At 45.5% G+C, this 25,958-nt stretch overlaps 2 protein-coding genes across 3 annotated transcripts; one reads left to right on the top strand and one right to left on the bottom strand.

The window, feature by feature from the left end:
• Window positions 1-231: 231 nt before the first annotated feature.
• On the top strand, window positions 232-5,024 carry PPM1M (protein phosphatase, Mg2+/Mn2+ dependent 1M). 2 transcript variants are annotated; one of them, XM_074344768.1, is made up of 10 exons: window positions 232-580; window positions 1,222-1,345; window positions 1,487-1,741; window positions 2,185-2,297; window positions 2,680-2,764; window positions 2,861-2,979; window positions 3,142-3,205; window positions 3,426-3,533; window positions 3,644-3,792; window positions 4,249-5,024. In XM_074344768.1, exons 1-10 carry the CDS (start codon window positions 345-347, stop codon window positions 4,274-4,276), a joined length of 1,281 nt encoding a protein of 426 aa, XP_074200869.1. In that variant the 5' UTR covers window positions 232-344; the 3' UTR covers window positions 4,277-5,024. The 2 variants fall into 2 exon arrangements, with proteins under 2 accessions (XP_074200869.1, XP_074200867.1); XM_074344766.1 differs by having other exon boundaries at window positions 248-580; window positions 4,132-5,024.
• Window positions 5,025-8,570: 3,546 nt separating this feature from the next.
• Window positions 8,571-25,143, bottom strand: WDR82 (WD repeat domain 82). The gene is made up of 9 exons (XM_074344769.1): window positions 24,712-25,143; window positions 20,551-20,648; window positions 17,916-17,982; window positions 13,698-13,797; window positions 13,087-13,203; window positions 12,153-12,308; window positions 11,636-11,705; window positions 10,834-10,976; window positions 8,571-9,787 (listed from the first exon to the last, which is right to left on the bottom strand). The coding sequence occupies exons 1-9, from the start codon at window positions 24,870-24,872 to the stop codon at window positions 9,758-9,760; spliced, it is 942 nt and encodes a 313-aa protein (XP_074200870.1). The 5' UTR covers window positions 24,873-25,143; the 3' UTR covers window positions 8,571-9,757.
• Window positions 25,144-25,958: the final 815 nt, after the last annotated feature.

Genomic DNA, 25,958 nt, shown 5'->3' with positions numbered 1-25,958 from the left:
GGAGGGGCTTTTCCCTCTCAAAGGCTCACGTGTGGGTGAGCGTCAGCCCGCTCAGCTTCCTGTGTGACCCGGGACATTGACTTCGCCTCTCTAGACCTCAATATTCTTGCCTGTAGAATGGGGGTGATAAACAGTGTTTGTTGGCTTGTTAGGAGACTTGATGAACCGCATGACACCCAGGCTGCGCACGACTCTGGGGGTGGCAGGAAACTGGGGTTTGGGGGCGTCGCCCTGCCGGCCCCGCCCCGCCCCGGCCCGCTGCTTCCTCCTCCCAGGCGGCCCGGCGGGTGCCGTCCGCCCAGCCTCCGCCCGGCGCCCTGCGGGCAGCCCCCGGCCGCCGCGCCATGTCTGCCGACTGGTTCCGGCGCCGCTTCCTGCCAGGCGGTCCGCTCCCCGCACCGGGGCCGCCCCGGCCCCGGCCCCGGCCCCGTTGCAGCCCTGTGCCGTACCGGCGGCCCCGCTTCCTGCGCGGCTCTAGTTCCAGCCCCAGCGCAGCCGACGCCTCGCGCCGCCCGGACGCCCGGCCGGTGCGCAGCCCCGCGCGGGGCCGCGCGCTGCCCTGGAATGCAGGCTACGCCGAGTGAGTGCCCAGCCCCGAGAGGCCCCCGCCGATACACCCCTCTCTGGGCGATTCTTGTCTCGCCGCCGCGACCCCCACTCTTGTGATCCCGCCTGGGGTCCGGTGCTGACCGAGAAAACAAGCCAAGCTGAGTAAGGGATCCTCCCTCCCCTCCCCAACCTAGTGGATCTTCTGGACCCTTGACAGTCTCCCTTAACCCGCTGCAGGTCGGGAAGATCCTGCACCCCTGGGGCTTCTAAAAGAGGTAGGGACACTGGGTAGAGTTCCAGCGTTCTGGGCTTTAAAGATCCCCCACCTTGCCCTGGGTTATGCCCTTTGATGCATGGGACAGGGATTCTGGCTGAGATGGGGCAGGGGATGGGCAAGGAAGCCCCACATCTCCCCAGATAGCCTTCCCCTCACCTCCTAGCCCAAGTCAGCTGGTAGGCTCCAGAAGGGTTGAGCCCTGAATTTTACCTTAGGCCTGAGGTCACTGAACGGTTAGATTTCCAGCATTTGTCCAGATGTGTTTCAGCGACAGCATGGGAGCTGGTGCTGGGGGGCGGGGGGAGGGACTCCTCTCTGTGTTCCAGCTCTCTTCTGTGTGCCCACGGGGGCATAGGTGCGTCCCTGAAGGGTCACTGATCACTTCCTGGCCTCAGGATCATCAATGCAGAGAAATCTGAGTTCAATGAGGATCAGGCGGCCTGTGGGAAGCTGTGCATCCGGAGATACGAGTTTGGGGTTGAAGAGGACCAAGAGTGGCTGACTTTGTGCCCAGAGGAAGTGAGTGCAACTGAGCCTGAGCCCCTCTTACAGTCTGGGGCCAGGACTGCAGGCTGAGGTTCTTGCCCCAGTGCCCCACATTGGGCCAGGGGACAACTGGGGAAGCCAGGCAGAGCCTGATGCCAAGCCCTTCCTGTACAGTTCCTGACAGGTCATTACTGGGCACTGTTTGATGGGCATGGTGGTCCAGCTGCAGCTATCCTGGCTGCCAATACCCTGCACTCCTGCTTGCGCCGACAGCTGGAGGCCGTGGTAGAGGGCATGGTGGCCACTCAGCCCCCCATGCACCTCAGTGGCCACTGCGTCTGCCCCAGTGACCCTCAGTTTGTGGAGGAAAAGGGCATTAGGGCTGAAGACTTGGTGATTGGAGCTCTGGAGAGTGCCTTCCAGGAATGTGTGAGTATGGCCTTTGGCTGGGGCAGGAGGGGAAGTTTTACGCCCAGGGACCTGAGGGGCTCTGGGTTGTGGGGCAGAGGATCTTTAGATTGGTAGGAAGGATTGGGTTGGTTTGTTCGTTACCAAATGGTCATCTCTGTCATCACAACTCCTCCCATTTATCCAGCGCCTACCATGTGCTAGGTGCTATTTTACTTGCATCATCTCGTTGCACACCTTGTTGGACCTTGGTTTCCCTTTCTCGCTGTTTTGAATAGGAATTCTCTCCCTCCCAAGGCATGTGTCTAGATCTCCTGACCACAGGGATCCTAGAGTCATAGCTAGACTTTGGGCTGGGACTTCAGGCATGCTGCTGGTGGGGAGGTGGACTGTAGGATGGGGACTGGGGACAGTGGTATGGTGGCAGGACAAGCAGCAGCTAAAGCAGCCTCGGTTTGCCCCAGGATGAGGTGATCGGGCGGGAGCTGGAGGCCTCAGGCCAGGCGGGAGGCTGTACAGCCCTGGTGGCCATGTCCCTGCAGGGAAAGCTGTATGTGGCCAATGCTGGAGATAGCAGGTGAGTGAGCCCTGGAGGGTGGGCAGGGTGGGACGGGTGTGCAGGCAGGCAGCTGAGGCAGTGGGGAGAGTGAAACGGGGCTGGAAGTGGAGAGACAAAAATGGGCAAGATTGGCTGAGTTGTTTGTATACCTGGCATGTGTCAAGTGGGAGGGCAGACAGTGGATGCCAGGGAGGACAGGGACCTCAAATGCCAGGCCAAAGACTGAGCTTTTACCCTGCAGGCCCTAGGTTAGGCAGTCATGGGGGATTTAGAGCAAGGGATTGGCATGGACAGAGCTGACCCCTGGTGGTTGGAGGAGGGGCTGGCAGGAAGGAGGCCACGGGTGAGGATGGAGGCTGCTCCACCACAGACCTCTCCCTCTCCTTCAAAACCCCATTAGAGCCATCTTGGTGCGGAGGAATGAGGTACGGCCCCTGAGCTCTGAGTTCACACCAGAGACTGAACGTCAGCGGATCCAGCAACTGGTAGGTGCCCTTGGCAGAGGGAGGCTGTGGAGCCCCAATTCCTGCGTTCAGGGCCACCAAAGGGAGCCTGATCTGAGCAAGGCCTCCCTACCCTAGGCCTTTGTCTACCCCGAGCTTCTGGCTGGTGAGTTCACCCGACTGGAGTTCCCTCGGCGACTGAAGGGGGATGACTTGGGGCAGAAGGTTTTGTTCAGGGATCACCACATGAGTGGCTGGTGAGCAAGGTGGGGTTGGGGGATCCAATGGGAAGAGCCCTGGGGTCCAGGCTCAGCTGTGTGGCCTGGGGCAGTCCCCTTCCACCTGGGCAGAGTGGCTCTGTATTGGGGGGATAAGGTGGGAAATAGGGCCTGGGTTGATGTTGGGTCTGTTCTTGGTAGGAGCTACAAGTGCGTGGAGAAGTCAGATCTCAAATACCCACTGATCCATGGACAGGGTAGGCAGGTCAGTGAATGGCTACCTCCAAGAATCCCTCTCAAATTGCCCCATTGAGGTGGGAGTTCCTTTGTTCTCTGTTGGGGCCTGTGGCTGGGGTCCTGGGGTCTGCTCCGAGTTCACAGAATGTTTCTCCCTCAGCCCAGGTGACCATGGTCTGCCTCTGTGTGCTTTACTTGTACTTTTGCTGGTGCTGTTTGCTGTCACCTTATACCTCCCTTGTCTCCAGGCTCGGCTGTTGGGAACACTGGCCGTCTCCCGGGGTCTAGGAGACCATCAGCTTAGAGTACTGGACACAAACATTCAGCTCAAGCCCTTCTTGCTCTCTGTCCCACAGGTGAGATGAGGGGGCAACAACCTACACCAGCTTCTATCTGCCCAAGAAGGCAGTGAGGCTGGTGGGAGCCAGGAAGGGAGCGCTGAGGAAACCTCAGGCTTAACTTGCAGGTGACTGTGCTGGATGTGGACCAGCTGGAGCCGCAGGAGGATGACTTAGTTGTCATGGCAACTGATGGGCTCTGGGACGTCCTGTCCAACGAGCAGGTGGCACGGCTGGTGCGAAGCTTCCTCCCTGGCAACCAAGAGGACCCACACAGGTACGGTTACTGCTGGTGATCTGCCTGGGCCTGGGTTTGTGCCAGCAGTAATACTACGTAGTATGGCCAAGAAGACAATACTGCAGATAAGCCCAGCTCAGAGCAGGTGGCCAAGACTAGGGCTGCCTCAGGCTTCCCAGAGGTGACTGTGGGTCTCAAAAATCTCTGGGTCCTGATTCTCATGGTCCAATCTGTGACTCTCCCAGACTCTGTCTGGCCCTATGGTTGGACTGCACTGCTTGGGTCCTTAGTGTCCAGCCCCGTGTAGAGTTCTCTCTGATGGCTGGCCTTGCCTCTTTTCTCTGGCCCCCAAGTACATCTGCAGGACGGTCCCCACAGGTTCTCGGAGCTGGCCCAAATGCTGATACACAGCACACAGGGGAAGGACGACAATCCTACACAGGAAGGGCAGGTGTCCTACGATGACATCTCTGTGTTCGTGATTCCCTTGCACAGCCAGCACCAAGGGCGCAGTAGCCACTGAGGATTCATACACCGCATCCCAGAACCACTTACAAACCAGGTGCAGTCTGGGCATCCCTCCACCATCATCAACAGCAGGTCTGCCTGCCCCACCCCAAGACACAGCCTAAGGGCTCTTACCCTCGACCCCAACCCATTTCAAGGAAAGCATTTCTACCAGGCAGTGCTGGAAGAACATGGAGCATCCAGCTCCCCAGATCCCCGCTTTGGCAGGCAGGCAGAGTTCTAATGTCAACAATAACGTCTGGCAGACACTTTACAACTTAGGAAACCCATGCGAGGTTTCTCTGACAAGATCCTTAACAGCCCAATATATTACTCTGTGATGGGGACAGTTGGCCAAAGATGCCAGGAAGGGCAAACAGCCTATGTTTGGATCCAGATTTCCAGTCCATGAATAGCAGGATATCTACTCAACAACCCCCAGAACACATGCAGGGTGCCTTCTGGGAAGTCTTATGCATACCTGCTGAACAGCCATCTTGAAGCAGCCCGTGGGGAGACCAGCTCAAGTCCTGCCCTGCTCCCCTCTGTACTGAAGGAGGGGCATAAACCCAGGGGCTAAAGTAGGGGGAGAACAAAAAGGGGCAGAGCTGGCTGAGTGGAGAATGCTCTCATTTCTCCTCCTGCCTCTAGCCTGGTCTCCTCATTGCTACTTTCTGGCCTCAACCTTGCCCCAGACTGATGCCTCAAAAATGCTGTTTTGTTGATATTCATCGCTTTCCTATTAAATGTTTCTGTGCAGAAGAGCCCTTGTGAATCATGAATTGCTGTACAACTTGGCATTACAGTATACCTGCTTTTCCTTGTTCCTGTCTTAAAAAATCAATCTTAGCTTTAGCTCTGCCTTACAAGTTTGCCCATAGTCAGCACTGTGATTTCTCTGTTCCCAACTTGGGGGGAGCCCCAGTGAGAAAACTGTTACCCAGGGAACAGAAGGGTCTCCACCACCATCTTTGAGCTCTGGGCTTGAGATACCAGATGGGATGCCTTTGTTTTTTAATGCAAATTACAGTAATTTTAGTATAAAGTTTATAGTACATTTATATTAAAGCTAGACTTACCAGAGACAAGTCAGGTGGGGCTCCAGGGCTTGCTGTTTGATGAGTAGCTTAGTTCTTCATCTTCCCCACAAGACTGTTTTTTAATCATCTAGCACTTGCCAAGGCTCAAATACTTGGGAAGTATTTGTTGAATTATTTGTTGAATTTCATAACCTCAACCTTACCTAACTCTTCCCTGATCCACTTCTACTTTAGTCTACAATTGAGATTAATCCTTACCAGACAACTCATAGCCCTAGACTGCAGCCAGAAAGGGACAAGGGCCAGTAGGCCCCAGAACTAATGGTTAAGCTTGTATATTTAATGCACTGGGGAAGCTCTCAGACCTCCCTTCCTGCCCATTAACTCATTTTAGACTCCATTTACTCGTTCTCTAGGGAAGAGATAGGAAAAACTACAAAATTACTCATTTTTCAGTCATATTCCATAGCCCAGCACTTCTGGGCCTACATCTATCCACAGCTGGGTCCTGACAAACTACGTAGCCTCTCCAGGACTCCTCTAGTTAGGCAGCTGGCAGACAGGAGTGTGCCCTACAAGCCTGCTGGAGTTTTACTTCCTCTTTCCTCAGCAGTCCCTACTCCCTGCCTCCCCAGCAAAGCGTGGGCAACATCCTGTACCTGCCAATCAATCACCCATGTCAACTACTGAGCCAACTCGCCTGCCCAGTCTGCTTTCCTTCTGACCCAGCCTGCTCTTGCTCCTCACAGGCTGAAGCACAAGGAGTGAGCAACAGTGGGTCTCTCAATTGCGAGCAAGCCAAACTGACAGGAGTAACTGCTGCAGGGGCAGCCACACCGACTTACATGTTCATGTCTCTCAGCAGAGCCAAATGCTACAGTTGCCCTCCCATCAGGCCATGAGGGGATCTCTTCCTCCTTGAGCAGTCCTGTGGAGAGTCTGCATGGCCTACCACTCACAAGCTGGGATGCTCCTTCTCCTGCCCTCCAGAGCCTTTGGCCAACCTCCAATGACCGTGGGCAAAGTGGCAGGCCCAAGGTGGTGTAGCTCTGAGGATGCTGAGCTACTACGGCATTACCAATTCACCAACCCAAGCAATGGGGTTACCAAGCAACTGGCCCAGGCCTTCTGCCAAAACTGGTGTAGGAGCCTCAAAGAGGCCCCACTATCCTTGTCCCCCAGAAGCCAGTACCTAGCAGGATGAAACCTCATTCCAGCTGGAGGTTGCCAATCTGATCTCAAGGGTTGAGGGGATGAAAGGCAGCCTGGGGTACCTGCCACATGCAGTCGTTGAAGATCTCAAGGTTGGCTCAGGCTGGCCCTTCCCAGTCAGTCATTCATTTCTGGCCCTCTGGCTGCTTGTTAGAGCCTGAGGTTGAGAAGACCCAGGCTGCCATGCACTGAGAGCTGGGTCAAGGGGTTTCTCCAGCCCACAAGTGTTAGTCACCAGGGGCAGTCCCAGGGAGCCCAACAGCCCGCCCACACAGCATTACAGTGAGTCCCAATGTGAGCCAGGAGGACTAACAGGAGACAAGCCCCCCTCCCCAACTCTAGGAACCAGGCAGACAATGCTATGAAAACTCAATGGAAGAGGTTGCAGCCATAAAATTCTGTTTAAGACAGATAACATGGAAAAAATGTTTATATGTTAAGTACAAAAGGGACATAAAATTGTATATACAGTAGAGTAACAACTATGTAAACACACCAAGAATCTATGCACAGAAATGTCTAGAGGAACATTTAACACCAAAAGATTAACAGTGGTAACATTTGGGTGGCAAACATTTGGGTGATTCTTTTTAAAATTCCCAGATTTTTCTTAATAAGCATTAATTATGATTGCAACGGGGAGTTTTTTCCTAAAAAAAATATCCCACTGGCTGGTGGTTGAGCAGTGCAGCATCACTGTCATATATAAATCAGTGGCTTTGGCCCTGACTCTTGAGAGCGTGCTATGCCCCCTACTCCCAGGAGAGCTTAAGCACCTCTGGCTCCCACTGAGTGTCCTTGCAGCCCAGTCCTCCTCAGCCTCTCTGACCCACACTCTTTTTTCCCTTAATTCTGCCTTATTCTCACATCATCTTCAGTCACGTCCGGCTGCATCTTTCCCTTTTCTTCCATCTCAGGAGCTAGCTCTGCAGCCACAGGTCCCCATAAATAGAAACTGTGCAGTACATATTTTCAAAGGACACAGTGCCTCAGCTCTGGCCACAAAGGAACTCAATACATTTTCCTGCTAATAGACAAGTCATGCTTGGTGGCTGCTCTGGTTGCAGATACGTGAATTAGACAGTCTTTCTTGTTAACCCACAGTTCCAGGTACTCTCTCTGAACAGTTATTCCTACCGTGAATTTTCTACCCTGGAAAGCTGGGGTGGACAGTAATAGCTCAAATCAGCTGGTTTCTAAAAGTCCCTCTACTGGGAATGCAGAGCTATACAGTGTGGCACTGCAGAAGCTGCAGACTCCAGTCTATGTTTGGGGAAGATGTATGCCCCTTGCCCTTAAGTTTGAGGAACAAGTCAAAAAGTAAATGCTAAAAAGGCCAAACAAAACGGTAATTGCTAGCAATTCACAGCCTATTCTTGCTGCTGAACAGAGGCTATAATGGCTTTTGCTTCCTCCCCAGTGGCTAAATACTCTTCGGCAAGTCATACATAACCTTGTTGAGCCTGTTTCTGGATCTGCAAGGAATGTGTTACCTGCTTAAATGTTTGAGAACTTAGTGAGATAACATGCCACTTGTCCTGCCCTAAGAAGCCATGCAGGGGAAGAAAAGGCTCTGAGCTAGCCACAGCTCACCTCAGTCCCGATCAGGAACCCTCCCTCCCCCAAGAGAAGGCAAGGAAAAGAAGCAAGGAAGCAGACATACCAGGTAAACAGGAGTGACCTGTAATTGGCAAAGAAGCCTCAGACAAGCTGAAAATGCTCTGGTTCCAGCATCCTGTCCCCAAATGCTGGGAATCAGACACAAAAGGCATGCAAAAGTGACTGTCACACACAGACAGGCGCAGACAGAGCATCACCGGGCAAAAAGGGGGCTAATACTGCAGAGAATGCCCCAAAGTGTGGCTTGAGGAACACAGGGGAGTCATTCCAAGACCCTCGCTTAGCTGCCATGGGGACAGCAAACACTTGAAAGCTTTGCTTTTGTTCAGTCTCCCAAAGGGAAAAAGGTAATAGGGAAGACTCACTAACACTTGTAGCAAACACTATTAGCAAGGATGCAGTTTTTCTCCCAGGGCGCAGGACTCCATCTCCTTCAGCTGAACTGATACTTTTTAAATATATATATATAGATAGATAGATATGCATACATACATATACGTATATATGTATGCACACATGATATATTTAAATGAAGGTGTACACACACTGTGCTAAAATACAAACAGAAATCCCAAGTCATATATAAAAAGGCTAAATAGAACATATAACACAGGCCTGGAGCCAGCTCTTAGTTGGGAGCTGGGAAAGGGGTGGTATCATTTGGAGACTATGTACACAATTTGTGGTGGGCAGGGAAGGCATCAGTGTAAACAACTCAGACTCACTCCACAATACTGGCCCACAGGAAAGCGTGATGTAGCTCATGTACAAAAATAGATGCCCACCTTGCTTTTGTATACAACCAAGCTTGGCAGGCACCCAGAAGGACCGCAGGTTTGTTTTGATGATGGGGGACCACACCAGGCTGCTTCTAAACCTCCCGGCCCTAGGAACTCACTTGCTACCCCTCCTTTCCCTCCCTTTCAGGCTCTTGGCCTTCTTTCCGCCCAACACCCAGAGCCTGAGGCATACCCAAATCACCCACCCCCAAATCACCCACCCTCACATGACTAACTTGCAGGGCTTCCTGGCAAGCAAGGTCCTTCTGTACCTGTCCCTTTCTGACCCTAAGATACATGGAGACTTATTTCTGTAAATATTTGGCACCTAAGTAACATGATGGCTGTGGAATAATGCCACAACGACACAGGGAGACCCAGTAACAAGACATGCAGGGTGAGGACAAGGGGCACTGAGCTGCCCTAGCATCTAGCAACCAGAACTGCGGCTTCCCATGCATCTACGGGGGTGGGAGAAGGGATGTGCGAATTGACAACTTTACCGACTCCTCATCAGCAAATACATTCAAAATTGGAGGCATCTTGTGGGCCCCACCATACCCTAATCATGAGTCTGGTCACTCCTCTGGAGGAGCTCAGTGCAGTGACAGCTGGAAAATCCAAGTCCCAATTGAATCTGCCACACCAAGAGTCCTTTTGAAGAAGCTCAGCAAAGCAATTTGTTTTCTTTTGAGCAGATGTACAGTACATCCTTAGGAAGGCCATGTGGAAGGATGCTCTCCAGCCCAGTCAAATGATTCAATCCCACTATTATCGTAGTCCTCTCTTAAGTTTTTTCCTGCTGTCCACCCTCACTGTACAGAAAACAGCTGAGCAGCATGAGGGTCAGTCATCAATGGTGGGCAACCAGAAGGCCTGAATGGAAGGAGAACGTAAGTCAACTTTAAAAAGCCAAGCCTCTCTCTTCACTGCTGAGGGTTTTTCTTAGCCCTTCCCACACTATCAAGGTTCCCAAACCCAAAGGTGGAGGAGTTATGGCTGGTGGCCCTCCCTCCTGACCAAATGACTCTGTCTATGGAGTCTATGCAGTCTGTGGAGAAACAATCTCTCATTTACATGAAAGCAAGCTGGTTCTGTTTCCCTCCAATACCGTCTACCTTCCACCACAGTAGTCCAGTGGTAAGGAAAAAAAGAAGTGCTGTCCTGGAGGTGGATGTCTGGGTAACCTGGCCTCACTGCTAATCTACCAAGTGACCTCAGACAGGCCCTCTCATTTCTGAGCTGTGAAAAATGAGAGGAACTGGATTGGATTATTTTGCTGCATTTTTTTTCAGATACCGTTTTCTTAGTTAAAAAAAGAGAGAGACAGAGAGAGATGGAGGCAATGTGTTCTGGGTAGGCTAGTAATGAAATGCCTCATACCTAAATACTCAGGTAGGCTCTTAGGAGATGCCAAAAGGAAACTGGAGGCTAAGACTCACTGACACTTTGTTCTGCTAATGTTGTCTAGGAAGACATAGGGGCCTGGAGGAAATTCTAAGTGGTGAGTTGTAATCCACTATAAGAATTTCTGATGAACTCGGCATAAACTGAGAAGAATGGAAAACTGAAAGGTTGCAGCCACAAAAGGTTGGTTCAAAGTATTTCAAGAAGCCAAAAAGCTGTGAGGCACATCCCCAGGTAATCTGGGCATAAAACCAGGAACTAGAGCAAAAACTGGCCTAAGATCTCCCGGGAGCTCAGAGGCGATCCCAGATCATGGAAAGAAAAGCAAAAGTGAAAAGACCAGCGTGACCAGAGATCAGATAGAGGTGAAACAGGGAAGTCACCAGCTGAGAAACATGAACTTGGGTGCTTGTAATGTACCTATTTAGAACACAGCTTGCTGTGCTCACTGAACCACTCACCACCTCAACTGGAAAGGGGCCCCAGCTGGAGGACATCTCCCACTGTTCACATACCATGTTGGAACATGCGCTGGCAAAGGTCATAAACTTGGGGTTGAACTGCAAACAGGTAATGGGGCCTGTGTGTTTGCCATCCAACACAGCTACTTTTATCCCGCTCTCTCCATTCCAGACATGGATCTTGCCATCTTCTGAACCTGAAAAGAATGATCAAGGTGGGGTGGGTATAGCTCAGGGGTAAGGTGCATGCCTAGCATGCACGAGGTCCTAGGTTCAATCCCCAGTACCTCCATTAAAATAAATACATTAAAAAAAAAAAAAAAAGGATGATCAAGGAATATAACAACAGCTCAAGGCATAATACAAAGACAAGTGGGAAAGAGACGTGGATTAATATTTGGAGAGAGGCCAAGCTTCAGGACCCAGCCCTCAGCAGGTTGAGAGGTAGGAAAGGCAGTGAAGAAAAGACACCTCGGGAATTGATTCTGACCCTAGCTACTTGTTCCTGGCCAAGTCACTTCCCCTCTAACTTCAGTTTTCTCATTTAAAAGGGGGACTGAATATCATCACACTACCAACATCTACACTAAGATGACTGAATCCAAGTTACATCAGGAAGTTAGTAAGATAGTGCTTGTAGAGTTTAATTCTATGTTGGTCCAGGGAAGAACAACACTAATGCCACTTCCCAGTAAAGACAGTTTAAAGACACTACACCCTTGACGTAATGGCTACACAAAAATCTGAGATTATCTATCAAAAGGAGAATAAATAATATATTAATTAGTTAAAACTAACAAAAATTATATAATACACAGTACCAGAGTAACCCCCAAAGGTGATAAAGGAAGCTTACCAATCATAATGAACTGGGAGTCTGGAGTAAATGAGGCCTCCAGTGTGACAGCTTTGCTGTTGGCATAACCCTAAAAAGAAAAAAAAAAAAAAGCAGAACAGTAATTCTCATTATATTGCCATTAACAAAAAGTAACTGCCTACAAATACTGACCCAGCATACACATCACCTCCCTTTCTGTGAAACCCTCTCTTCATGCATAGTGCCAACAAGGTTCCAAACTCAGCTACCATCCTTTACAATTCACCCCTTATCCCCAACTCCATAGTTAAGGAGGCAAGAAAATGTTTATGGTCAGGAATTATTTAATATCTAAACACTAAACTTGGGTCACTGAGTGAGAAGTTATGTCTCAGAATCCACAAGAAATAAAATCATATGCAAGAAGAAAACATAAGTTCATGCCTTGATCAGTGAGCCAAGGACAACTGCCAGTCTCCATCAATTAGCTAACACAATTCTCAGCCCAGAAGGTATGAGCATGGGAAAAAACCATGCTCCAAAGCTGTCAGCTCACCCCAAATGTATGCATCACCACTCCCTTGAATGCATCGATGAGACGAATGAAGCTGCCATTGGTGGAGATGAGGATGAGTTTACCATCATTGCTGAACTTAAGTCCTGTCCACTCACAAGTCCGATCGTATTGCATCTTAAAAGTTGCAAATGGACCCTGCAAAAGATAAAACAGCAGCCCAAGGCCCAAGGTACATCAATAATTCCTTCTGCTAGAGCCAAATCTCATTCTCTCCCTTTAGGTTCCTTTTTGACCATGGAAAGCAGAGGATGAAGTACTGCTCTAACACCCTCTATATCTACCACACACTCCTCTATGCTAGAAAAGGCTTTCTGTTGTTGTTGTTGTTTATATAGTTATGGTTTTATTTGTTGTTTTGCTCTATACTGGAAACACAAAGTTTTCTAACATGACTTTCGGTCAAGGGTTGTATAATTTCTTTGTGTTTGTGGTGATATGTACATTGTCTTTTTAGGATCTGTCTCCTCACCATGGAGAAAAGAGAGCTTTTGGTTCTTTTCAGCAAGTGATAATGTTAAGGGTTAGTATGCTGAGGAGGAGCCACTAGGCATACAGAAGGTTATAAATGAGATCCAAATACATAGGCACTTCGTGCTGCTTTCTCAAGTTCACAAAAGGAATCTACCATTGAACTCCATCCTCTCAGGGTGCTCAATGAAGGCTAACTAATCTGATGCATGTGGAGGCACCAGTCCCACTGACTGGCACTTATAAACAGCCAATGCCAAACCCATAAGGTTCCCAATGAGATACACCAAACCCTGAAGAAACTTCTGGCTTGAAATTTCTAGCATCTAGAAAGTAGCTGAAATGGCCATAAGTGCCTGAATACTCTAGAAAAGGCTCTTAAATGTCCATCTCACCCTTCAAAACTTCCATAATATCAAGACAGTTCAAAGATTCAAAGATTCACCTTATCAAAAGAGCGAAGATCATAAAGTTTGACCATTTCAGAGTTGACACCTGCAGCAAAAATTAATCCTTCAGGATCAAAAGAACAAACCGGCTTGCCCTGTAGATGCATGAGACCCTAAGAAAAAAGAAATCAAAGTTAATGAACCCTGGATCCTACCACTATATAATTTACTTTTCTCAATAAAACCTAAGAAAAGGACACAGAAAGATACCATCCTACCTACAAAATGGAAAAAGCGAACATAAAACTAACTAAAATGAAGTTTTCTAAAAGCAGGTCTCCATACAACTGATTTCAGATCAACCCTAACTATATAATTTTACAGACACTGAATTCAAATAAAAATAAATCCTTGGAGTCTAAAACCTATAGCTCAAAGGCTCCAGGAAAATTATTTTTAAAGCAGTAAGCCACAGATCATAACGAATATGCACTGGATTAAGATTTAGCTTAACTACCAGCTATCTACCAGGAAAGCAGATTTTCTTCAAAATTTAAAAAGAATCTAGGATCCCAGAATGCAGAACTTTCCCTTTCAAGGAAAGGGAAAGTTGATGATAGTGCCTACCATAGAAAACACTTAAAGTGTAACTGTGAGGTAGCATTACCTGGCAGTTAGGAGATCGGAGATCCCAGAGTCGAATGGTTTTATCAAGAGACCCAGAAATGAAAGTGTCATCCACAGGTGACATGGACAAAGCCACCACCCTGCAATGCACCAAGATAAATAGGAGATGAAGTAAAATATTTGCAAAAATTGGATGTGAACTCTAACCCACTTTACCTGCCTACTTATATATACCTGTTCTCCTAAAAATGCCATTTTAAGAAACACACGTAACACAAGCAATCTGGAACAACCAAAGGCAATTAGTATAATGAAAAAAGCAACTTAAAACTACAGCATACAAATGTATGATTCTAACGCAAATCAGATCACAATGAGATACCACTTCATACCCACTAGCAAAGCTATAATCAAAAAGAAAGATTAAGTGTTGGTGAGGATGTGGAGAAATTAGAACCGTCCACTGATGGTAGAAATGTAAAATGGTAAAAGTTTTACATTTCCTCGAAAAGTCAGTGTTACTATATGACCCAAACATTCCACTCCTAGGTATATACCCAAGAAAAATGAAAATATATGTCCATACAGAAATATACATGTATGTTCACTAAAGTATTATTCATAATCGCCAAAAAGGAGAAACAACCCAAATGTCCATCACCTAACGAATGGATAGACAAAATGTGTTATCTCCATATCAGAATATTATTTGACAATAAAAAGAAATGAAGTATTGATTCACATTACAACATGTATGAAGTGAAAGAAGTCAGATACAAAAGACCACAAATGGTCTGATTCCATTTATGCAAAATATCCAGAACAGGCAAAGCCACAGAGACAGCAAGTAGATTAGTGGTTGCCAGGGACTGGGAAGAGGGGAAGTGGGGAGTGTTAATGGGTACAGGGTTTGATGAAAATGTTCTGGAATTAGACAGTGGTTCTCCCTTCTCTCTTTACTTTGGGTTGGGGAAGGTAATTAGGTTTACTTACTTAGTATTATTACTTTTTTAGAGGAGGTACTGGGGATTAAATCCAGGCCCTTGTGTATGTTAAGCATGCACTCTACCACTTGAGCTATACCTTCCCCCAGCAACTGTATTTCTGATATGGATCCCTTTTATGGTTATACCATTAAGAGCCACTCACTGAAAAACATTTCTTCCCAAGTGCTAATCTGGAGCTTTCTTGTACCATCTGCTCATGTTCTTGCTCTGCTATGTCCTGCAATGAAGATACCCGCCATCTCCACAGCATTTTGGTCCCAGCTGAATCCAACTGAATCCAGAAACTGAAGGAAAACTGTGAACGGCGGCATGTGACTCCACTTTACCTGCTTCTTAGAGTAAGCCATGGCCCTGACCAAGGGGGACCTGTATAGTGCCTATGGCTCTACACAATCACCTATAACGGAAGCCCTTGTGAAAATGAACACTCAGATGGTTCTTCCTTCTGGGAATTGTGGAATAGTAGTTCCACCTTCTGCTTGGTTGCAAAACACTTCACAGATACAGGAGCTAGTGTCACAGGTGACAACTATAGAGGAAATGTTGGTGATGTACTGTTTAATTTTGATGAAGAAAAGTTTGAAGTCAAAAAAGGTGATCAAATGGCACAAGTCATTTGTGAATGGATTTTTTTTTTTAATGTAGAAACAGAGAAAGTTCAAGTTTTAGATGACACTGAAAGGGGTTCAAGAGGTTTTGGCTCTACTAGAGAGAATTAAAATTTATGCCATGAATAGAAAATGAGAAAATGTACTTTTCTCCTTAAAAATAAAATTTTTGACCAAAAAAAAAAATTCTTCCATTATAAGTAAACTAACATTTTCACTAGCTCCTCAACTTAAAAATTTAAAAGATAATATAAGACAAAATTTCCTGGGAATGCTGAGGTGGTAATAAAACAGTGTGAGCAGAATGTACACGAGCATGTTAATTTTTACGCCACAGCATTCAGGTCAAAAGCTCAGAGGAAGTCTATCTTGCACAAGGCTCTATGATGAGAGGTACAGAAAATACAAGGAAGAGCAAGACTTCGACTCCAAGGAAGCTTAACTGTTTAGTCCAGACAACTCCAGAGAGGGTCAGAGAAGGCTTTCCAAAAGCAGCAGCACCTGTGGTAAATAGAGTTTCAATGTAAAATGCCTTTCCAGAGGTGCCAGATAGGAAGGCATGAGGTTGATGTTCAGGAAGCAGCCCAGAGTTCACCTCAACTGGAGTGGTGGGAGATAACACTGGGAAAATGGCTCAGAGACAGAGGGAGGAGAATCTGACTCCAAGGGGAAGGAGCAGGCAGGTGCATAGAACCATTAAGACTTCTTGAGGAAGGCTATGAAGTGGTCAGAACTGTAAAACAGGGTGTGGAAGCAGGATGGGGAGGGATGGTGAAATTAGGATTTGACAACAATCTACCTGACAGGACATGAGCTAGGACAGAAACAAAGGAGGAGAGTGACACATGAGGTTAAACCCTAGGTAGAATCAATAGGATTTAACAACTCACTGGATGGGAAGGCAGGGGAAAAGACAAGAACAGACAACAAAAGCTTTGAGTCGAGAGAACTGGAAGGGGCAGAGATGAAGAAATACGAGGCAGACAGAGAAGCTGGCCCAAGTAACAAAACAGTGATAGGTGGAGTGTGGGATATGTCAGGTGGGGGCATGGAAGAGACATCTGCACAGATGTATATAAAACCTGCAGATGAAAGCTGAGTCTGGAAATCATGGGCTGAAAATATTGATTTGGGAAGCCATCTGAGCAGAGGTGAATGAAATCAGTGATGGAGATACTTGAAAAAATACCAAGAGGAAACAAAAGCTACGGTAGAACCTGGTTTATTTTATTTTAGAGTCACAAAAGAAAAAAGACAGGCCAAGAATAGCAAGAGCAGAACCAAGATGGAAAGTCAGCTGTCAAAGGGGAAAAAAAGTTTTACTGAGAAGCTGAGCACCAAAAGAAAAGCCAAAGGCGGTGGATTTTACCTGGAGGCAGCAGGGAAAGGGGAGTAAAGGGCTTACACCATAGATGACTGAGTTAAACCGTGAATGAGTATGAGGAGCTGAAGATGGGAATATGCAGATTATTCTTGTTTGATGGTAAAAAGAAGTGCGTGGATATGCTCAAGAAATAAATTTAAGATAAGAAAGACTGAGTAAGTCTGTAGGCAGCAAAGTCCAGTAAGAAGATGGAAGCAAGTAAAAAGAGGGAGGTTGGTTTTCTCAAGGAAGGGATTCTAAGGAAGAGAGGAATTTAGGTAGAAGAGACAGTTGAAAAGAATTCATTTTGGATGGCCTTCATTTTCTCAAAAAAGGAGGGACAAAGTCATCTACTAAGATCAGGAAGTCAAGAGATTGGGCAACTAGGACGATTGGAAAGATTTCAAACAACTGCAATCAACTCTTAATTACATACAGTATAACTGTGAACATCACTTTAACTATAAACAAGCAAAAACATTTGTCCCAAGCCATTTTCCCTCTGGAACTGCACAGAAACCAACAGCTGCCACATCTTATCTTCAGCAACATAGAAATGCCCTGCCTAATCAGAAGTGCAGCTGAAAACGGTGCTTTCGGCCCACCTCCTGTCAAGGATCTGAATCACTCCAAGCCGTACTGGGTTACCGTACATTTGCAAAGGAAAGCACCAGTGATTAAAATATCATCCAAGAGAAAATGAGTTTAACATTCAACTCAAACTTGAAAAATTGGAGAAAAAATACCAGGGGAATTTTAAGAGACAAAGAAGCAACCTGCCTTACAAAATAGAATGAGGAAACAAGCTTCTTGACTTTCAAAAGTTACACAGGACAAATTTTATTTACTAATTTTTTTCATGCTCATTAAGATCTTCATGTGGAACATGCTTACGTAGACAGGGGCCTGCTGAAATGGGGGCCACCTATACCAGAAGGCCTCATACATTAAGCCCATTAAAGGATGTCTGATATCCGGGATTCCTAAATGCAAAATGTAATTTTTACTACATAGATTTCCACTGATTATCTTTAATCCTCATTTTTCCTAGTAATATTTTAACTGAGATTTTGGTTTATCGATGAAGTCCTAACCTGGCCTCCACAACCTCAATTAATCAAGAGTTGAATGTTTAAGGAGGGTTAACGAGAGAAGATTAAGAGGTATGTCAAACAGCGGCGAGAAACTAACTTCAGTTCACTAATAAAACCTCTCCACTCATTCTCTGGATAACCTCAGGTATAAAAGAACTATCTGCTTCTATAACACTTCAGTCTTACCTTTTGCTATGTCCAGGAAAGTATCTGATGTATTTGTTGTCATGCAAGGACAGGTAACGAATAGTATCTGTAAGAAGACAAAGTATAATGATATCCTACTATTTTTAAAGGAATTTAATTTGCATTTTCATCTCGAAAAGACAAGGTCAAAGAATTCATAGTTTTCCACAACCCAAGTAAGGTATGAATAAATAACGGTGAATAACTCCTCTCCACAGCACTAGAGATTTCATGTAATTCAAAAGCAGAGTTCTTAAGACAGCATATAGAGCAATGTTTAAAATCTTGTTGCTACCAATCTTTGGCTTCTGCAGTTACAATGAAACCTGTCTTACAAATATGCCCTGCCCTACCACTCGCCCTGCAAAAAAAAACTCACAATAGTTTTAGTGCCCACAGAATGGCAAGCCTTAAAGAAAAACATACAGCTGCTGAGGAAACAGGCTCAAAGAATGAAGCAGCCATGCTAAGCTGAGCATCAAACTTGACTCTGGCATAATATTTTTGTCCAGGGTTTTCCGACAGCATGTCACCACTCACCTCATTTGAATGTAAACTGGATATACAATTTACATTAAAACTAAACAAAATGGAAAGAGAAGTAATGTTCTACTACTTTTCTAATTAACCAACTATCCACTGGTCCCTTATGTAGAGAAGTTAAAATAATAATAATAAAGTGGCCAAAAGAAGAAGTAAGGAAACTGGGGTTAAAAAGATTTTAAGACATTTAAAAAGCAAAATCATGAACTATACCAAGTCATAGCAGTAAGATTTTGACAACATCAAGGAAAAAAAATAATCACAGAGATTTGTGCTTGGGGCAAATAAGACAAACACTCTTAAAACCAAATGATTCCTTCTGAAAAAGTAAAACAAAAAAATGATGGTGGTGGAAAGGGAATGAAGTGCCATAGAGAACAGAACTGGAAAGTATTATGCCCCTGAGAAGACTAGGAACAAGGAACAGTTGTTGAGAAAGAGGTAACAGGAAATGGTGCCAAAATACAGAAGAAAAAAAAAAGGTAGAGAAAACATTCTGGAGGCAAATAGAACACAAGAACAAAGAGGCCAAAAGCACCAGGTCATTCCAGTGGTTAACAAAGGTACTAGTAACAGGGCATTTAACCTTAGAGAGGGAAAACGGCACTCTGGTTTTTCAACAATTGAACATGGTTTTCCTTGAAAACATCTTCAAAGTTCTCAAATGACAATGACAAAGCCTTCCTGGTTGTTCTATTGCTGGGAACTACTCACCTGCCCTATGCAGAAAAAGACTTCCCATTACCTGGTTTCCCAGAGATGAGCAGGGTGTCGCCATCCTCTCCGCCCTACTTGGTAGCTGGTGCGCTGTTCCTGGCAAGGCAGTGGCCTGTACAGTTATCTCCTGTACCGGGTGGTATCATAGACCCTCAAACTGTACAAACTACTACCTCAGCCTGGAATCAGGCAAAAGGATACGGAGCGTTGGAGGAACTCTTCAGGATGCACTCAGGACAGGAAAGGCAACATCCTCACAGCAGAGGCCTGGCAGCAAAGCTGCAAGTGCCACACATTTGCCTCATCTTGCACCATATTTGGAGAATCCCCATTTAATCACCCAGAAAAACACTCCAACAGAAGAAATATACCAGTCATTCAGATGATCACAGAGATATGTTTCAAGATCCTAATGTTTTATATTCTTGTCCAAAAGCATCAATTGCACTGCGTACTTAGAAAACCACTTCTGAAATAGAGGCATGAAAAGTAGAATGATATACTTACTAAAAATCAAGTATAGGCAGAAAAGTCTCATAAGGAAAGAAAAAAAAAGACTTCTTTCTACCCATCTGCTCTGAGGTAGGCATAGCCAAAATAGTAGTCAAAGTAATCTTTGCTGAATGGTATTAGAAAAATCTTACTGCAAAAAGTGAAAAAAAAAACAAAAAAACCAATAAATCAATAAAAAAAGAAAAAAGAAAGAGTCCCAACATGAAAGTGTTATAGCTCAATTACCACTGGCAACTGAGGATGACTTATCCCAGGGGAATGCAGGTAAAAAGAGATCCTTCAATAGAGAAAGAAATTCACAAGTTTAATTTCTAAAAATACTCTTTACTCTTCAAAGACATTACCTTTATTTAAAAGGAAAAAGGGATAAAATTCAGATCAAAAAGTCTCTAAAATCCAAGTAACTGAGGTCAGTATACTGTCCTTTGTGACACAGACCATAAATGGCTGGGCACACACCAAAAACTTTTCTAAGGTCCCCTAAACTGAAGCGTTTGTGAAACTTTTCTCAAATCTATATATTTTGAATGGGAAGGTAGGATTGTTTACCCACTTGCTGTGTGTCAAGTGTCCTTTCACTTCTTCTAAAGTTCTTTCAAGTTTCCAAAAGTACAAACTGTAAATACAACTGGTTGCTCCCTATTTCCACTCTCCACTCTAAACTGGAGACCTTTCATACTCAGTTTCAAGTCCTTCAAAAGTACTAATCCCTTGCTTCCAGTATCTCTTAAGTCATAACAATGTTAGTATAGTTAACAACATACAAAAATTTAAAGTAACTATATAACCAAAGCAGAATTAATCAAAGATTCTGTGAACTATTGAACCATAACCAAACTTCCTAAAAAGAAGGCTTGCTTACCGTCTATTTTGTTAGAGCTGTAAACGACTGTGTTTGCTGCATGAGTATATCTGATGAGGTCCACGCCATATTTCTTACTGTACAGGGTTCTCTTTGGTCTAACAAGGAAATGGACAGAGAAAGAAAACCATCAAAATTCTCCATCACCAAAATCTAGGATCTTCACATAAAGAGAAGCACTTGAATGATGTGGGAAGGGTGAAGATCTGCAGTAAGTTCTAATACTGGAAACAAACAGAATTTCTTCCAAAAGGGAGGAAACAAACAGAATCAATTAAGTGCAATAGCCTTTCACCTCCGTACACCGAATGCCAAAGTTAGGAAGTGGAAGTCAATCTGAGGGCTCAATTCAGTCTTTATTACAATGTTCAAAAGTAAGCTTTGAGAAAAGGTACACCTATTCAGCAGGAAAGACATCCAAAACAACACAAATCATAATTTACAAGAAAAAGGAAAATAGGAATATGTCAGATCAATGAAGCCAGAACTTTTCTTAAGCCATTCACTTAGAAAGAAGCTCTTTCTTCAAGAAATGATTTAAAAAAAAAAAAAAGAAATAATTTATCAAAACTGAAACCAGATGCAGAACTGTTTGCCTTTCCTCATATAAACTATTATTTCCATCCCCTCTGTCCTATAGGTCCAAAGCACTTACTGAGCCTTTTAGAAGGCAAATCTAACCCTCCCTAGCAAAATCAATCATTGGTTCTTTTCTTTTTACTTCAATGTAAAATCACATATTTCTAAGCTAGAGATCAGCAATCCATTTGTTGAAGCTCTTTAAATGTTTCTTCTATAGGACTTCTGAAGAAAACTGATCTCAGCAAAATATTTAATCAAAACCTTCATAATAACTACATTTAGGTGTAGGAGGATTTCATAAATCCTATACCAATGATTACCAAGAATTAATGAAAAAGAAGTTCACCTTCGCAATGTAAAATCCTCTTGGAACCTAAACAATCAGGTGACTCACGCAGCTTCAAAAAGTCAATCATTTGCACTTTCAATTTTCGTTAATGTCAGTGACGTCAAAGGTTTCCCTACACTAAACTTGTTTACAAACAAGACTTCTCACTCCAAATGCACTTACTTTTTTTCCATATTCTCACCTTTACTGAAAGATCGGGTAAATAAACAGATCAGCTCAAAGACCACCTTGTCAAGTTCACTATCCTGGGCTCTGCCATGTGGCAACCAGTGAGGAGTGAGTGAGCGTGCGAGTGAGCATGTACACATGTGCTTGCTCTCAAAAAAATAAAAAATAAAAAAAATTAAGAGTTGACTTTGCTCCTCTAGTAGAAAGAGAAGCTTACTCATCCTAGTATTTCAGTCTGTCTACAGTAGTGAAGAACAGAGCCTGAAGAATCAATTTTAAAGGGTATAATCTAAGGAAAAATTCCAGTTCCACTTATATATGGCCTATTTGTCTCAAATTTATCAATAATATGAACCTGAAGTTTTGTTCTTAATAACAAAAATCTTTTACCACATATTATCTCCTAGTTTGAAAGCAAGATCCTAATGCATCCATTTCAGAGGATCTTAAAAAGCCCAAGCTTTTTTTTTTTTTTTTTTTTTTTTTTACAAATACTGTGGTAAGCTTCTCTGCACAAACTATGATTCTGGTGATCAGGTACAAAGAAACAATATTAAAGTCTTCTATTTGAATAACCTGCATCACCTACCACAGTGATACCCTTCATATGTATTCTTTCAAATTGAAAAATCACACAATGGATAAACTCCATTATAAAGAAAGTTTAAATGAACAGTAAACATAGAAAATACTAAGCATGAAGAATCTTGTTTTAGCCATTTCAAACTCCCAAATTCTAACATTAGTACCAACTAACAAAGATACTATGCCTTTCAAGGAAACATTATTTTTCTTCCAAAGTTAGTGACCTACACAAGTGGCAATTTTTTCCTTCACGTTACCACTTAGGATCAAGGACTCCTAAAGGCCAGAGAAGTGATCTGACCAATGTCACGTACCTGGTCACAAGGCCAAACTAGAACCCAGGTTTCCTAACTATCAGGCCACTCTCTTACCAAAGATCACAATGAAACAAGGTCACCATTAATCGATAAAAGAAAATAATGCTAAATTCCCTAATTTGGATAACTATGCTCTGGTTATGTAAGAAAATGCCCTTGTGCTTAGGAAATCCATGTTGAAGTGTTTAGGGATAAAGGGGCTGGATACCTCCAGTTTACTCTCTAATGGTTCAGGGGGAAAGAAAAAAAGCATACATATAAACACTTAGGTAGAGAATGATAAAGCAAAAGGGGCAAAATGTTACCAATTATTGGATCAAATGGGATTTCTTTGAAACAGTGCTGTAACTTTCCTTTAAGTTTGTAATTATGTAAAAGTGTTACACGAATGAACTCCACTATGTCATAACATTAACATTTTACTTTTAACAAAGACTTCAAGTCAGTCATTCCTATCAACAAGTGTAAATTATGCCACATTTGGAGACAAACTGTGAAGAAATGCTATTACAACCTTCACTTCCTCTTAACAAGGATATACATCGCCATTCTCAGGTTCCAGGGAGAGGTTCTAATCTGTGCACAGCACTAAACATTTCAAGAAAGTCAGCTTCAAATTACTTCTACTTCCAGGACCCTATAACCTCTATCCCCACCTCAACTTTATACGTTACTCTCTCCTCCAAGCTAATGGAAGTGGCCATACCTGGAAATGAATAATACTGACTCCACTCACTCAACATTGGTCCAGCTAACAATTCTCGTGCCCCATGACCACCACTATAGACCACTCTTTCCACATACTGCAGGCAGAGCAAAAGCCAGTTACATAATACCTTCTTGCAGCCCCAGCGGGAAAAAACTGGGGAGAACATTATAGCTCAGACCAATACAGCATTACTTTAGATAACCAAATTCACAGAGACAAGTTCCAAAAGAAAGTTTATAAATGACACCAGTTTAAACAAAACAGGCAAAAGAACAGATGGAGAAAATAGAGAAAAACTCAAGGATTCAAAAAATAAGATGGAGAACAAAGTAACAAGATGAAGTCTGACAAAATCAGTAGCCTGCTTTAAGCCAAACATCCACAACCCTGCTTGGGCAAAGTGGCTGAGGGAAAACAAAACTTAGCATAAATCAGTTTCTGCTCCACAGGAGCTCACAATTTAGCAAGGACTCGGAGAAAGCAAGTCCATAGGGATGAGGCGAAGCTGACAGGTCCCAGGGAAAAAGGCAAAATGCTGTGCTTTTAAGATTTTGCAGAGATACAAGTGTGAGTCTCCAGAGTACTTTTGGGGCAAGCTAGAAATGTCATGATCAGACTCGGAATTCTGATAAATCCAAATGGACCATAAAATGTAACTTTTAAAAAAAGGTATAACGGAAACATGAAATTGTTAGACGAAGTTTTCTTTGTTCTACGGGGAAGTTCACATTCATATCGGAATGGGACGGCCAAGTTCGTTTGTGTCTGGCAAAAAGGAAAAGTTTCGGATGTTGTTAAAAAGTTAACTATAAACGTGGGCATCTGGGCTGGGGGAGTAAGAGAATGATTTGGAACAGAAAAGAAAAGACAGAGGGGCCCAAAGAGGCACAGCAAATAAATCCTGACAGCTACCAACTGCAACCCACGCGGCCTTCCGGCGCGGGAAGCTGAGGGGCAGGGGATGGGCGGTGTGCCAGGGCTGAATCGAGGTCACCGAGGAGAGGGCAGAGAGAGCGAGCGAGCGGCCGCTGCTGAATGAAGCAGCAGAGCAGCCTCTACGGTTCTGTGCGGGGGTCCAGAGCCGACCGCCACCTTTGACGGGAGTCCGAGGAGCGGAAAAGCTACCAGCTGGGGCCGCGGTGGGCGGACCCGACGTTTAAAGGTCAAGGTCAAGTTGGGGTTTGGCCAGCGATGCAAAAATGCTTTCTGAGGAGGCCGAAGGCAAACCAAAATAATAATAATAATTATTATCATCATCATCATTATTATCATTATCATTATTTTAAAAAGAAAAAGTCTCCCGGACGTCTTCGGAATAGACGGGGTCCTGGCAGGAGAGTGCAAAACAGGCTGGGGGCCGGGCCGGGGCGGAGGGCGGGCCCCGGGACTAGAGCTGGGCCACGACAGGGAGGGCGGGAGGGACCCGGGCCCAAGGCCACCGCCGCACTCACTTCCCCTCCTGGCAGTCATAGAGCACGATGGAGTCGTCGTCGCTGCTCGAGATGACCGTCTCGCCGTTGGGGCTGAAGTCGAAGCAGTTAATCTTGTCCGAGTTCTCGCGGAACACCTTGGCGACGCGGAAGCTCCGCAGCACGCTGTCGGTCAGCTTCATGGCGGCGGCTGCTGGAGGCGGCGGCGGCGCAGGGCCGGGGCGGGGCCCGGCGGGCGGGCGGGCTGCCGAGAAGCCGACCGGGGCGGGGCGGGCGCCGCGCCGGCGGCCAGCGGGAGAGTGGTCGACAGTCGGGCCGCCTCCCCCTCTCCCTCCTCCTGCTCGTGCAACACTCTTCTTTCCGAACTGTGGGGCCTCGCCGACCGTTCCTTCTCACGGTCTCCTCAGGGCCAACCGCCGCGGCACCGGCTCATTGTGTCCGCCATCTTGAGGCGACAGGCAGAAGCCGAGGGCGAGGAGCCTCACCGCGGCGCACGCCGGGAAAGGGGCGGGGCGGTGACGTTAGCGCGGCCGGCGGGGAGTGGAGTGGCAGAGTGGCCCGAGACTGCGATTCCCCGACCCGCTATGGGGCGGGAAGGTTGGCGAGTCCCACGTCCTTCCCCCGTGGGCCCTAAGGCCCCTGGTGCCCGGCAGTCGCGGGCCTTTGTGCGAGATTGTAACCCCCCTGGGAGACTCAGGCGCCCCGACTCCAGGCCGAGCGGGAGCAGATACTGCGGAGCTCGGCTACGCCCCAGGAGGCCTGTTCTGGGCATGAGTCGGTGAACCTCAGTGCTGGCGGACTTTGACCGTTGGTCCACTGCAGAGCTAACAGGTTTCAATTTATATACACTTTTTTTAAATTATTGAGGCGTAACATACAATAGGCTGCATAAATTTTAAGTGAATGAATTTTTTTTTTTTCATTTGAATATACGGTCTTGTGACCACCACCCAGAACTTTTCTTTAAGTCTTCTTTAGAAACTTTTAAATTGCTGGGTAATAAGTAAATGAAGTGCATAAAATGAACTAATTTTAGGGGGGAGGGTATAGCTCAGTGATAGAATGCGTGCTTAGCTAGCATGCACGAGGTCCTGGGTTCAAACCCGAGTACCTCCATTTAAATAAAAAAAAATACCTAATTACCTACCCCCCCAAAATGAACCAATTTTAAAATTCAGCTCCACTTGTTTTTATAAACACTCATCTTTAAATTTTAAAACGTATTTGCAACTCCAAAACTCGTAGTACCAATTACAAATAATTTTTTA

Source organism: Camelus bactrianus, chromosome 17 (assembly GCF_048773025.1).
Source record: "Camelus bactrianus isolate YW-2024 breed Bactrian camel chromosome 17, ASM4877302v1, whole genome shotgun sequence".
NCBI classification, from domain to species: Eukaryota; Metazoa; Chordata; class Mammalia; order Artiodactyla; family Camelidae; genus Camelus; species Camelus bactrianus.
Note: the sequence above shows the minus strand (reverse complement) of the source record. Positions and strands in the feature narration are given on the sequence as shown.

Coding starts and splice junctions, on each gene's coding strand:
- PPM1M (XM_074344766.1), top strand. CDS start 345: ATGTCTGCCGACTGGTTCCGGCGCCGCTTCCTGCCAGGCGGTCCGCTC. Junction 581..1,221: donor TGGAATGCAGGCTACGCCGA/GTGAGTGCCCAG, acceptor TCCTGGCCTCAG/GATCATCAATGCAGAGAAAT. Junction 1,346..1,486: donor TGACTTTGTGCCCAGAGGAA/GTGAGTGCAACT, acceptor CTTCCTGTACAG/TTCCTGACAGGTCATTACTG.
- WDR82 (XM_074344769.1), bottom strand. CDS start 24,872: ATGAAGCTGACCGACAGCGTGCTGCGGAGCTTCCGCGTCGCCAAGGTG. Junction 13,798..17,915: donor TTTCCTGGACATAGCAAAAG/GTAAGACTGAAG, acceptor GGTGCATTGCAG/GGTGGTGGCTTTGTCCATGT. Junction 13,204..13,697: donor TCCGATCTCCTAACTGCCAG/GTAATGCTACCT, acceptor CTTTTTTCTTAG/GGTCTCATGCATCTACAGGG.